The 14249-nt window shown below is 42.2% G+C and overlaps 1 protein-coding gene across 1 annotated transcript in view; it reads right to left on the reverse strand.

The window, feature by feature from the left end:
• Positions 1 to 14031, reverse strand: part of IRAK3 (interleukin 1 receptor associated kinase 3) — a 54908-nt gene extending 40877 nt beyond the window's left edge. The window contains exon 1 of the mRNA XM_057557204.1: positions 13760 to 14031. Within this exon, the coding sequence (XP_057413187.1) occupies positions 13760 to 13913 (154 nt within the window). The 5' untranslated portion in view covers positions 13914 to 14031. The remainder of the gene's footprint in view (positions 1 to 13759) is intronic.
• Between the last annotated feature and the right edge of the window lie 218 nt (positions 14032 to 14249).

Here is a 14249-nt window from a genome sequence, read left to right on the forward strand (position 1 = left end):
TGTGTCTCTTCCAGCCAGAAACACTGAAGAGCCAGGGTGCAATTCACCAGGCTCCCATCCCTGTCACAGCAATGGTAGAAGCACATGTCAAGATGGGGGTGCCCCAAGATGCTGGACCACCATATGGAGATAGGCTGCCCTGGATTCTCAGTGCTCTTCCCATGAGCCAAAAGTAAGCTTCTGTTATGCTAACCACTGAGATTTAGGTGGTGGGGTTTTATTTGTTTTTTTTCTTTTTACTGCAGTATAACTTAGTCTAACCTAACTAATACATACAAAGTTTTTTATCTTGAATGTTTTATTTATTTTTTATTTATTTATTTTTGGCTGTGTTGGGTCTTCATTGCTGCACGCGGGCTTTCTCTAGTTGCGACGTGAGCGGGGGCTACTCTTCGCTGCGGTGTGTGGGATTCTTATTGCGGTGGCTTCTCTTGTTAGGGAGCACAGGCTCTAGAGCGCAGGCTTCAGCGGCTGTGGCACGTGGGCTCAGTAGTTGTGGCTCACGGGCTCTAGAGCGCAGGCTCAGTAGTTGTGGCACACGGGCTTAGTTGCTCCGCGGCATGTGGGATCTTCCTGGACCAGGGCTTGAACCCGTGTCCCCTGCATTGGCAGGTGGATTCTTTTTTTTTTTTTTTTTTTTTTTTTTTTTTTTTTAGATTTATTTATTGATTGATTGATTGCTATGTTGGGTCTTCGTTTCTGTGCGAGGGCTTTCTCTAGTTGCAGCGAGCGGGGGCCACTCTTCATCGCGGTGCGCGGGCCTCTCACTATCGTGGCCTCTCTTGTTGCGGAGCACAGGCTCCAGACGCGCAGGCTCAGTAGTTGTGGCTCACGGGCCCAGTTGCTCCGCGGCATGTGGGATCTTCCCAGACCAGGGCGCGAACCCGTGTCCCCTGCATTAGCAGGCAGATTCTCAACCACTGCACCACCAGGGAAGCCCGGCAGGTGGATTCTTAACCACTGCGCCACCAGGGAAGTCCGACTGTTTTGTTATTTCAGTCACATCTTATGCCCGAAAAGAGTGAAAGGAAGTGGCTGCTCTGGTAAGTACATGTCAAACAAGGGAAGATAAAGTTGAAACATTCAATCTGAATGCCTGCTTAGGCTGTAGGGGGAAAACAGTTACTATAAAATATGTGATACCATTCATTAAGTTGGAATGTTTTTGACCTTCTTCCATATTTTAAGTTCTGGCAAGAATATCTTCCTTTTACATCTCTTTGTAGAGATGATGTCTCATGAAGAGGCAAGGACTATCCAAATGCCAATATGTTTTAGATAGAGTAGCACTAAAAAAAAATAGAAGGGAACCTTCAAAGCAAAAATAGTTGGCGGGGCTTCCCTGGTGGTGCAGCTGTTAAGAATCCGCCTGCCAGTGCAGGGGACACAGGTTCGTGCTCTGGTCCGGGAAGATCCCACGTGCCGCGAAGCAGCTAAGCCCATGCGCCACAACTACTGAGCCTGCGCTCTAGAGCCCGTGAACCACAACTACTGAGCCCATGAGCCTCAACTACTGACGCCCGCACGTCTAGAGCCCGTGCTCCGCAACAAGAGAAGCCACTGCAATGAGAAGCCCGCGCACCGCAGGGAAGAGTAGCCCCTGCTGGCCGCAACTAGAGGAAGCCCACACGCAGCAACAAAGACCCAACTCAGCCAAAAATAAATAAATTAAAAAATTTAAAAAAAAAAAAGTTGGCAAGACACGTTAACTCTATTTTAAAGTATTTTTGGATGATGTCATCTGCCTATTTGGTTGAGGCACGTTTTTATGAACACTTTAACTCTTTCTAAAAGCTCTTAGAAGAAATACTGCAAATCAGTGTAATTCAAACATTTGTTGAGCATCTACTGTGTGCAACAGTGCAGTAACTGCACATAGCACGTGTGAGTGGAGCACGAAGAAGGGTCCCTAACTAAAGATGGGGCATCATGGAAGGCTTCCTAGAGGGGTGGTTTCTGGAGCCTGAGCCAAGTTTAAAACTATGAGTATTTCTAAAGAGAGGCCAATTCTTAAGGAATAACTGGATAGGGTATACTACCCTGGGGAGAAAAAAAATCACTCAAGTTATGATTTGAAAACAAGACAAAAGAATGAACTCTGAGCCCCATAGACTATGCTGACTTCTAATGAGAAAAGCCACCAGTCCAGACATCACTGTGGCCCCCTGGATATATGCAGGAACACATGGGTTTAGTGGCGGATCTGTCACCAACCTATAGTACAACTCCAGACAAGTCACAGCCTCACTGAGCAATCTCAAACTTCTCATCAGTTAATGTCCTGTGACAAACAGTCCCTCCTAAAACAGACACTAAATTTGGTTGCCCTTTGCTGGCCTGCTGATTACATAAGCACTGACTTTAAAACACCTCCAGTCTTTAAAACACTTCCCAGTCTCCAAATTAACATTCCAATAAGGAAATGCTAAATATCAAATTTCAGCAAAGGGAAAGTTTAGATTTCTACTTTGTCTGTTGGTAAATCAACTGGCTAACATTTATAGAGGCATAATGTACCATATAAATTAACAATTTATGTAACACACAGCAGGACTTTTTTTTTCCTTATTAGAACAGTTCCCTTTCCACTTTGACTCTGTGAGATAAGACATGCACATAATTTAACAGGGGTGAAGAAAGAAGATGTCCGTGTGGGCTACCACAGCCCGGGAAGGAGCATGAGGTGGTGGGACATCTGCTGACTCTGCAACAGCAGGGGACTGGGGCAAGGTTTCAGTCAGATGAAGGAAGAAGGAAGAGCCTGTCAGATGGAGAATTGTGCCAGAAATAAAGAAAAGGGCATAAGGGGGCAAAGAGGAGACCACTATGCTTAGAGTAGAGGGTTCAAGTTAAAGAAAAGGTGAACAAGCTCCATGAAGTCTCCGTGTTACCTGCATAGGAATGTGCTTCGCACATAGCAGACGTTCAATACGTATCTGCTGAATGACAGACAGAGGCCCTGAGTGTCAGTGTAACTTAAAATTTTACCCTGAAAGTAAATGGGACCAATCTAAGATTTCTGAGGAGGTGACACAAAGATGGAAGCTTTAGGTTTTGGAAGATCCATCTGGTGGCAATAGCAGCAGGAGTCTCATACACAGTATTTGCACATAAAAAGGTATAAACATTTCATGGCTCACAATTCTCACAGTAGGAAAGGAACAGTTTATAACTATTAAGGAAATCTGGAGTTAACCTTTCAAGTTCCAGGGGATGTCAGATTTCCCACATAATTCTATTCCCCATTTTTCTTTTGCTTAATTTCTGAATTTCCCTTTTTAGAAGTGCAACAGGCCATGATTCCCTTGAGCACATCTCTGAGATTTAGCCGGAGGGTGAATGAACAGATGCCAAATGAGCTGAGGTTTTTACAGTTCCCTAACACTGACTCCGGGGGCAAAGGTTTCTGAGTTTGCACTAAGTCTAAGGAAAGCTAGATTAGACAAAGGCGTTTTTCCAAGAGTACATAGTTGACAGTGCTGAAACTGACCCAGCTCAGTGAAAATGGATCCTGAAAGCATGGGTTGCTTCCAGGACTGGAAATGAAATGTTTTCTCTTTCCCTAACTGGTGATTCACAGTACAATCTTAATAGCTTTTCTCCAGTGATGATGCATTGGGAACAGAAACACCACTAAAAGAGTATTCTTAGCATCCATAAAATGTATAATTCATTTAGATCAAATTCCGTAAAACAATAGCTTCAATATGATGTGACAGGAATGCAAACTCTTAATTCCTGTTATATTCTTCAACATGCAAAGTTTTCTCTAGTCCTTCCTTACTTGTTCCTTCCAGAATGTAGAACTTTATTAATAGTCCTAAACAAAGAGTGAACTTCCCAACGACTATTGTGTTGTAAAAGTGAAGAGCCTCCTACATGAAAAGATAAATCAGGAAAAATATGCTGTACTTAAACACAGTTTAAAATCATTTTTTGGAAGGCAAATTTTTTGTTTGAAAGGCATCTTGGCATAATATACGCCAAAAAAGTCGACCTGAGAAATCCAGAAATAAATTGATCTGAAAATAGTGACAGCTTAATAATCATTCAATGCTCAAAGGTCCTCGGGGCTCTGTTTTGAGAGGGCAGGATTATCTAGGAGTGCTAACGCTGGGGAATTCAGCTGTAGAAATCACTCACCACATGCAAATATGTCTCTGAAGGGGTTTTTTAGAATAACGGCAACATACCCTATTTGGAATCTTTGTATTTGCATATAACCACATGCCAAAACCCCTAGGAAATTGTCTGCGTTCTTGCAAAGTTTGTTTTGAGATAACAAAATGGGAAAAGGAAAAGATGGCTTTTTTTTCCCCCCCAAAGCACACAAATTAGGCAATTAAAAAAAAAAAAACTTTAGGATTGAAAAGATATTTTTAATTCCTAAAACAGTAAAACAAAACTCAAAAGCATAATTTAGCTCAACTCCTCTTACAGACCATAGCATTAACACCCACTAGGTCATACATTTTACAAGAAATAATACTTGTCCACACTTAAGCTTATGTGTACTTTTTACCCCCTACATGAGTAGGACTCCTATTTCATAAACAGGAAGGCCTGCGCACGATTTTTCAGGGATCTTTCCATCTGTCCTGCTCTCTCAATCCCAGACCCAGGGAAGGATCAAACTTTAATGACTTCTGGGAGACAAGTGAAGAACAGTTCACCCTCAACACCAGTGTTTCAGTCTGGAACTCAGAAGCTGTACAATTCCACACTCAGATAATGATTAGTACTATTTTCCCATACTTCCTTCCCTTGTTAAACTTTATAGCATCTCTACTGTTCTGTTGCCTATGTTAAATTGGAAAATCCTTACACGCAGGGGCCATGACATTGTATCTAGTATAATACTTTGTCTAAGGTTCTGCCCAAAAAGGTTTTGGATGTTTAACAGACATCTGTTCATTCATTAATTCATTCAATCAACAGATATTTAGTGCATACTTTCTCTGTACCAGGTACAATATTAGATCCTAGAGGAATAAGCAGAAAACAAGGCAAACAAAAATCCTTGCCCTCATGAAGCTTATTTCTAGATGGACAATAAACAAGTAAAGAAATATATACGTATGTATATGTATATATATAAAGTATATGAGGAATGATAAGTGATACAGAGAAAAATAAAGCAGTAAAAGAGCATAAGGGAGCACAGGGGTATCAGTTTTAAAAGCATAGTCAGGGTGTGTAATAGTTAATCAAAATCATGAAGGATGTGAAGAAGTAAGCCTCAAGGTTACCTACAGGAAAAACATTCCTTGAATGTCCACGGAGGCCAATTTATCTGGAGTTGAACAAATAAGAAGAAAGAAGTGAGAAAAGCAATGTAGGGCTTTGGTGTTTACCGTGAGATGGGAAGCTACTGGACGGTTCTGAATAGGATAATGGTATAAGATGCTTCATATGTTAAACAGGCTCACTGGCTGCTGGGTTGAAAAGAAACTTGAGGCGGGCAGATGCAGTAGCAAGGAGCCCAGTTAGGAGACTGCTGAAATTAACCAGATGCAATCTGATGGTGGTTTGGACAAGGATGGCTGTGGTGACAGTGATGAGAAGTGGTCAGATTATTAGATAGATCCTGAAGGCCGAGTGAACAGCATTTGCTGAGACACAGGATGTGGTTTGTGAGAGAAAGCAATAAGTCGCAGAAGACTAATAGTTTTGGCCTGAACAAATGAAGGATGGGGTTGCCATTAACTAAGATGAGGAAAAACTCTCGGGGAGGGGAGCACTTCTGGACTGTTAAGTTGGAGATGTCTATCAAGTAGGCAAATAGGCGGACTAGGTAGACGGTGCTGACGTTCAAGAGAGAGACCCAGGCAAGAAATCTGGGCGTTATTAGCGCATAGATGGCATTGACAAGATAGAGTAGATAAACAGAAGAGAAGAGGTCCATGGACTAATCCCAGGGGCGTTCTAAGAGATCAGAGAACGATGAACCTGTAAGAACAGAAGAAAATAAAGAGTGTAATGTTCTAGAAGTGAAGTAAAGCTTTCAGGAGAAAGGAGTGATCAGCTGTGTCAAATAAGATGAAGACCGAGAACTGACTGTTGGATTTAGCCACGGTGACTCTGGACAAGAGGAATTTCAATGGAGCAGTGCAGTGGTGGGTGAAGGCCTGATTGGAGCAGGTTCAAGGGAGAATGGAGAAACTGGAGTGTAAACAGCCCTTTTGAGGAATTTTACCATAAAGCGGAACAGAAAAAGGGGTGGTAACTGAAGAGTAGAAGTTTGATCTAGATAGAACATTGTAAGATCTGAGAAATGACATGGTGGTCAAAAGAACATGGGTTCATGATCAAGTGGGGTTTATTCCAGGAATGCAAGGATTCTTCAATGTATGCAAATCAATCAACGTGATACATCATATTAACAAATTGAAGGAGAAAAACCATATGATCATCTCAATAGATGCAGAGAAAGCTTTCGACAAAATTCAACACCCATTTATGATAAAAACTCTCCAGAAAGTAGGCATGGAGGGAACTTTCCTCAACATAATAAAGGCCATATATGACAAACCCACAGCCAACATTGTCCTCAATGGTGAAAAACTGAAACCATTTCCACTAAGATCAGGAACAAGACAAGGTTGCCCACTCTCACCACTATTATTCAACATAGTTTTGGAAGTGTTAGCCACAGCAATCAGAGAAGAAAAAGAAATAAAAGGAATCCAAATCGGAAAAGAAGAAGTAAAGCTGTCACTGTTTGCAGATGACATGATACTATACATAGAGAATCCTAAAGATGCTACCAGAAAACTACTAGAGCTAATCAACGAATTTGGTAAAGTAGCAGGATACAAAATTAATGCACAGAAATCTCTTGCATTCCTATATACTAGTGATGAAAAATCTGAAAGTGAAATTAAGAAAACACTCCCGCTTACCATTGCAACAAAAAGAATAAAATATCTAGGAATAAACCTACCTAAGGAGACAAAAGACCTGTATGCAGAAAATTATAGGACACTGATGAAAGAAATTATAGATGATACAAATAGATGGAGAGATATACCGTGTTCTTGGATTGGAAGAATCTACATTGTGAAAATGACTCTACTACCCAAAGCAATCTACACATTCAATGCAATCCCTATCAAACTACCACTGGCATTTTTCACAGAACTGGAACAAAAAATTTCACAATTTGTATGGAGACACAAAAGACCCCGAATAGCCAAAGCCATCTTGAGAACGAAAAATGGAGCTGGAGGAATCAGGCTCCCTGACTTCAGACTATATTACAAAGCTACAGTAATCAAGACAGTTTGGTACTGGCACAAAAACAGAAATATAGATCAATGGAACAGGATAGAAAGCCCAGAGATAAACCCATGCACATATGGTCACCTTATCTTTGATAAAGGAGGCAAGCATATACAGTGGAGAAAAGACAGCCTCTTCAATAAGTGGTGCTGGGAAAATTGGACAGGTACATGTAAAAGTATGAAATTAGAACACTCACTGACACCATACACAAAAATAAACTCAAAATGGATTAAAGACCTAAATGTAAGGCCAAACACTATCAAACTCTTAGAGGAAAACAGGCAGAACACTCTATGACATAAATCACAGCAAGATCCTTTTTGACCCAGCTCCTAGAGAAATGGAAATAAAAGCACAAATAAACAAATGGGACCTAATGAAACTTAAAAGCTTTTGCACAGCAAAGGAAACCATAAACAACCCTCAGAATAAACCAAAGACAACCCTCAGAATGGGAGAAAATATTTGCAAATGAAGCAACTGACAAAGGATTAATCTCCAAGATTTACAAGCAGTACATGCAGCTCAATAACAAAAAAACAAACAACCCAATCCAAAAATGGGCAGAAGACCTAAATAGACATTTCTCCAAAGAAGATATACAGATTGCCAACAGACACATGAAAGAATGCTCAACATCATTAATCATTAGAGAAATGCAAATCAAAACTACAATGAGATATCATCTCACACCGGTCAGAATGGCCATCATCAAAAAATCTATAAACAATAAATGCTGGAGAGGGTGTGGAGAAAAGGGAACACTCCTGCACTGTTGGTGGGAATGTAAATTGATACAGCCACTATGGAGAACAGTATGGAGGTTCCTTAAAAAACTAAAAATAGAACTACCATATGACCCAGCAATCCCACTACTGGGCATATACCCTGAGAAAACCATAATTCAAAAAGAGTCATGTACCAAAATGTTCATTGCAGCTCTATTTACAATAGCTAGGACATGGGAGCAACCTAAGTGTCCATCATCGGATGAATGGATAAAGAAGATGTGGCACATATATACAAAGGAATATTACTCAGCCATAAAAAGAAATGAAATGGAGGTATTTGTAGTGAGGTGGAGGGAGTTAGAGTCTGTCATACAGAGTGAAGTAAGTCAGAAAGAGAAAAACAAATACAGTATGCTAACTCATATATATGGAATCTAAGGGGAAAAAAAAAACGGTCATGGAGAACCTAGTGGCAAGACGGGAATAAAGACACAGACTTACTAGAGAATGGACTTGAGGATATGGGGAGGGGGAGGGGTGAGATGTGACAGGGTGAGAGAGTGGCATGGACATATATACACTACCAAATGTAAAATAGATAGCTAGTGGGAAGCAGCCGCATAGCACAGGGAGATCAGCTCGGTGCTTTGTGACCACCTAGAGGGGTGGGATAGGGAGGGTGGGAGGGAGGGAGATGCAAGAGGGAAGAGATATGGGAACATATGTATATGTATAACTGATTTACTTTGTTATAAAGCAGAAACTAACACACCATTGTAAAGCAATTATACTCCAATAAAGATGTTTAAAAAAAAAAAAAGAACATGGGTTCTACTCCACTTTCAGGGAGGGGAGGCATAACTCTCTATTCCTTAAGTGTGGGTCACACATAGTGACTTCCTTCCAAAGAGCATAATACGGAAAGGGGTGGGAGCGGGCGCGGGGGAAGGCTGCTTTTACAGTGTGGAAACCTGACAGACACTACTCCAGCCATGGTTAACGTCAACAGTGATCAGTCATGTAAACAGTGTGTTCCCCTGATAGGATGTAACGAAAATGGCACTCTACCTCTTGTGGTCTGCCTTCCCCAAATCCACAACCTCAGTCTAGTCATGAGAAAAACATCAGACAAATCTCAATTGAGGGACATTCTACAAAACAGTAGATCAGCACTGATCAGTAGTGACCAGTACTCCTCAAAACTGTGAAGGTCATCAAAAACTAGAGAAGTCTGAGAAATTATCACAGCCAAAAGCAGCCAAAGGATACACGATAACTAAATGAAATGTGTGAAATGTGATATCCTAGATGGGATCCTGGAAGACAAAAGGGACTTGAGGTAAAAATGAAGGAAATCTGAATAAAGTAAGAACTGTATTTAATAATAATGTATCAATATTGTAACAAATGTACCATACTAATGTAAGATGTTAATAATGGGAAACTGGGTACAGAGTATATGGGAAGGATAGAATATATGAGGACTCTTTGTACTAATACTATCTTCTAAATTTTTCTGTCAATTTAAAACTGTTCTAAGCAATAAAGTCTATTTAAAATTAAAGAAAGAAAACAACATAGACTCTGGAGTCTGACAATCTGGTTAGAATCCTAGTCTGCAACATACTAGACTATGATTTGAGGTAGGTTACCTAAATTCTCTGAGAGTCAGTTTTCCTATCTATAAAACGGAAATAGGAAGAGTACTTGTCTCAGAGTTTTTGTGATAAATAATGAGATAATCCATGTAAAGTGCTTAGCACAGAGGGTCTGGCAAATAGTAAGCACTCAAAAGATGGTGGCAATTATTAGTATTATTATTGTTTTAAATCTTTACTAAATATTCAAATGCATATTTAATGTGAATTTACATTTAATTTGTTTTAAAGTGATTAATAGTAATTTCTATGATAATTTTCTTTCCTTTTTTGAGAGGAAGAAAATTGAATACAACCTATTACATAGTATCTGTAAGCAGGGTTCCTCTCTCATTGTAAGTGTTGAGAGGTTTTACAGTGTGAGCTGCTCCAAACAATTTAAACACTAGTTCAAGGTAATGTAATGAAATCAGTTGTCACCAGAGGCTCTGCATATACGTTATGTCTTTGAGGTAGTTGTAAGATTAATGGCATTTTCTACAGTGGTCCTACTTTCATTATAAAGCCATAAAATCATCAACATCAACCAGAGAATACATGATCTTGTGTTTACACCATTTTCAATAGCAATAAAATATAAGTGATTTAATGATTAATATGTAGAGTGTGTTTAAAGATAGAATTAAGTAGAGTAGTGAAAGACTACAGTAAAGTAACTGTTACAATAAGATGTTATTAAAGAAGAGAATTTGGCCTAAGCAAATGGCTCCCAAACCAGGCTGTGCGTCAGATTCAACCGTGGGGCTTGGCAAGAAACAGAAAGATGCTGGACCCTTGACCCAGACCTACTGAATCAACAGCTCCAGGGGTGGGGTCTGGGCATTTGTAGCTTTTAAAGACTGCACAGGTGATTCCTGTTTGTTAACTTGCTGTCTGCCTTATCCTGTATACACTGATTATACCATATAGGCCACCCTATGATCTGCCTTTGTCTGAACTGCCTTTGTAAACATAGCTTGATATTCACCATCATAAAGAATCATGATAAGCTCGAGAACCAACACTTAGTTTGGTTAATCTCTTCTACAGCTTTTCTCTTCTCTTGCCCATTACTATTACAGTTGCTTTCTATATTGAATTTTGGACCCTCTGTATCCTCAGGCTTTCAGCTGTCCTGAGCATAAAAGAAACTGTCTTCTTGATTCAGTCCTCCAACATTCCCCTTTCCGTCCTCTAAGGTCAAGTTTTCCCTCCCTGCACCTCTTTCCCCCTTTTTTCCTTTCACTGTGCCAATGGGGAAACTCAGCCTATTTAACACAAGCAGTTGCCCTCAACCACCTGGAACGGAGCCAGCCTTCCCTTTCTGCTGAGCCAACAATTCATGAAGCAGCTGGTCCGTTCCAGGTCTCCTTCTAGAGCTCTGGTCCAGACAGCAGGGGCACAAACCCCCTACACAATGAATTATAGCTGGAGTATGAAGGAGTAAACAGTTTAGATTCTTCCCCTATAAGAGAACAAATATACAAAGGAACAATGGCCAGATAGATATACAAACAGAACTCTAACCCACAACATGCATCAACCAGCCCAGGAAGCCAATGTTCTATCTAGAGTAACCAGTCTAGGAAGTCAAACTACTATCTGTAGCAACTAGTCCAGAAAGCCAAACAATAACCCTTATAGCAATTGGCCCAAAATGGCCAAGGCTTCATTAATAGCTGATAGCTTTCCTAATTTTTGCCCCAATTCCAATTTAGGGCCAACTGGAGAAAGCCAAATATGTACCCTTAATTAAACAGAATTCCCCACTCCTAGTTGGCCTGCATACAGCTTCCCCCATGCCAACAGCCTCCAATCAGGGCATACCTGAAGCCTTCTCTCTTTCAGCTATAAAGCTTTTCCAATCCTCTGCTTGCCTTTGCATCTCAGTCAAATGCAAGCCATGGGAGCTGACTCCCTTGCTTTGAATACATAGCCTTTGCTTGTTCTCATTTCGGTGGTCTTCATTTATTTCCACTACTAGGAAAATGGGGCTGCATATTTGAAATGGTTCACTGAACGGTTCTTTCATGGCAGAAGTGGCTGTACTTCAGGGAGACTGTGAGATGCAGCTGAAAGAACACAGCAGTACTTGTGACCCTGAGGAAGTCATAGAGGGAAATGTAGACAGACTCCAGAGTCTATGTGTTTTTTGTTTTTTGTTTTAATTTTAAATGGACTTTATTGTTTAGAACAGGTGTTTTTTTTTAAGATTTAATTTTTAATTTTTTTGGCTGCATTGGGTCTTCATTGCTGCACGCAGGCTTTCTCTAGTTGCGGCGAGAGGGGGCTACTCTTCGTTGTGGTACACGGGCTTCTCATTTCGGTGGCTTCTCTTCTTGCAGAGCACGGGCTCTAGGTGCACAGGCTTCAGTAGTTGTGGCACGTGGGCTCAGTAGTTGTGGCTCTCGGGCTCTAGAACGCAGGCTCAGTAGTTGTGGCACACGGGCTTAGTTGCTCCGTGGTGTGTGGGATCTTCCCGGACCAGGGCTTGAACCCATGTTCCCTGCATTGGCAGGTGGATTCTTATCTACTGCACCACCAGGGAAGTCCCAGAACAGATTTAAATATACAGAAAAATTTAGAATATAGTCCAAAGAGTCTTCATATACTTCATCCTTCTTGTATAATCTGCTTCAAGTCCTCCCTTTGCACTTCCCAGCTGTTGACTTGGGCCAGTTACTAACCAATGTGCACCACAGTTTCCTCACCTGTTCAAACACTGCTGATGATAATAGCGCCTGCCTGACAGGGGCATTGGAAGGGTTTATGAAACAACGCAGGTAATGAATGAATATCTGAATTTCAATGCTGAGTAAGAGGGGGGAGGGAGGGAGGGAGAGAGGGGAGTGGGAGAGGAAAGATTCAGCAACACTGAGCTGAACTTCCTGAAAAGGAGCAGTGACCTGGGGCTGAGTACTCACTGTTTTAGATGAGACATATGTTCTTATATTTTCACAGTCTACACCAACCTACTTCACACATTTATGATATCTACTCAGTCCATTCACTAACCATGGACTGGACTAAAAACATGTTTCATTTACAAATTCAGTACCTCTAGGAAACCAACAGGTGCAAAAACTGCCATGCCATCATCCATTTCAAAAAGATCTGGTGTGGGAGGGATATCTCTCAAATACATACTAGAAATGTCCATGCTTCCCAGAAATCAGAGTTTTCTGATTTTTACTGAAGGGCTACAATATAAAATTACAGAGCCTATAATGAACAATTCTTATACAACTAGAAACCCTATGCCACATTCCATAAAGTGTGACCATACTGTTCATCAACAACAAATTAAACTTTTTTCCTCCTTGGTCTTCTGCTATTTTTGGTAAGAATAATAGCTATTTCAGAGAATTAAGGCTAAGCTGCTTTGACATATTTGTGTTTATTTTCAACTAACATTAATTGCGACATCATGGGGTATCAAATCTAACCATGAACGCACGTACTTACAGATTTTTGCCTGAATTATTTCTGATCACACTCAACACTTCCAACAGGCTATTGCTCAACTTTCCTTGCATAAAATGAAGTCTTGGAGCCAACTTGCTAGACTAAATTAAAAAGCCACTCTCTAGCCTAAAACTTCATTCCACCAGATTGGGTAAATAAGCAAGCTATATTTAATTAAGAAAACTGGGAGCCACGTTAATTACAAATGATGTTTTACTTTAGCATTTCACCTGAAGTGTAATTAAGGGGAGTGCATTGAAAACACCACAGGATAAATATTTTAAAGGTATAAACATGTCTTCATACGAAAATTATATTCTGGGGGTCATTTTGAAAGGACAAGAAGACATCCCACAGGCGTTTCTTACTGAAAATATTCCGAACCAAGCAAGGGAGGAATCGTGGAGAAGCATTAGATGGTTTCACGCGGGGAGCTGGTTTCCCCAAGGCTCCGCTCACTTAAATCTTACCCGAAGTTTCAGGGACGAAGGGGGAGCCCGGGGGTGGGTCTGGGGAGTCGCTCCCAGTGCGAGCGAGGAAAGCGTGGGTTTGCAAGGACCCCCGGAGGCCGCACGTCGGACGGAGCGTGCGCGCCGCTGCCCCGCCGCCCCTCACGGCCCCCGCCGCCCGGGCCGCACTCACCGAGGCCGCGCCAGCCGAGCGCGCCGTCGCAGCTGTCCAGGACAGCGCAGAGCTCGCCCAGCAGCGCGGGCGGCATGTCGAACAGGAGCGTGTGCGCCGAGAGCGCGCCGCGGGCCCCGCGGCTCCCCGCCGCTGCCGCCGCCGTCCAGGCCATGGCTGGGCTGCCGGAGACGAGGGCCCGGGCCGGGAAGGAACGCGGAGCCCAGGCCTCTCCGCGGAAGCGCGATGCCGCTGCACAACCGCGGAAATCCTGCTTCCACGACGGCTGCTAAGACGGCCGCACGCGCGGAGTCCGAGCCGCGCCTGGGCGGGGCCCACGTGACGCACAGCGCCACTCCCCGGAGAGGACCCTGGGCTCGCCCGGCCCGGCCCGGCACTGGCTCGCCCGGCCCCGGCTTCCCCCTGCAGGTTGGCTTTCGGTTTTCAACAGTCCTTTCGTTCCTCCGGCTTTGGGACGTAAGTGAAGAGACCAAGCAAAGAGTGAGAGGTG

This window comes from Balaenoptera acutorostrata, chromosome 11, assembly GCF_949987535.1.
Source record: "Balaenoptera acutorostrata chromosome 11, mBalAcu1.1, whole genome shotgun sequence".
Classification (NCBI taxonomy): Eukaryota; Metazoa; Chordata; class Mammalia; order Artiodactyla; family Balaenopteridae; genus Balaenoptera; species Balaenoptera acutorostrata.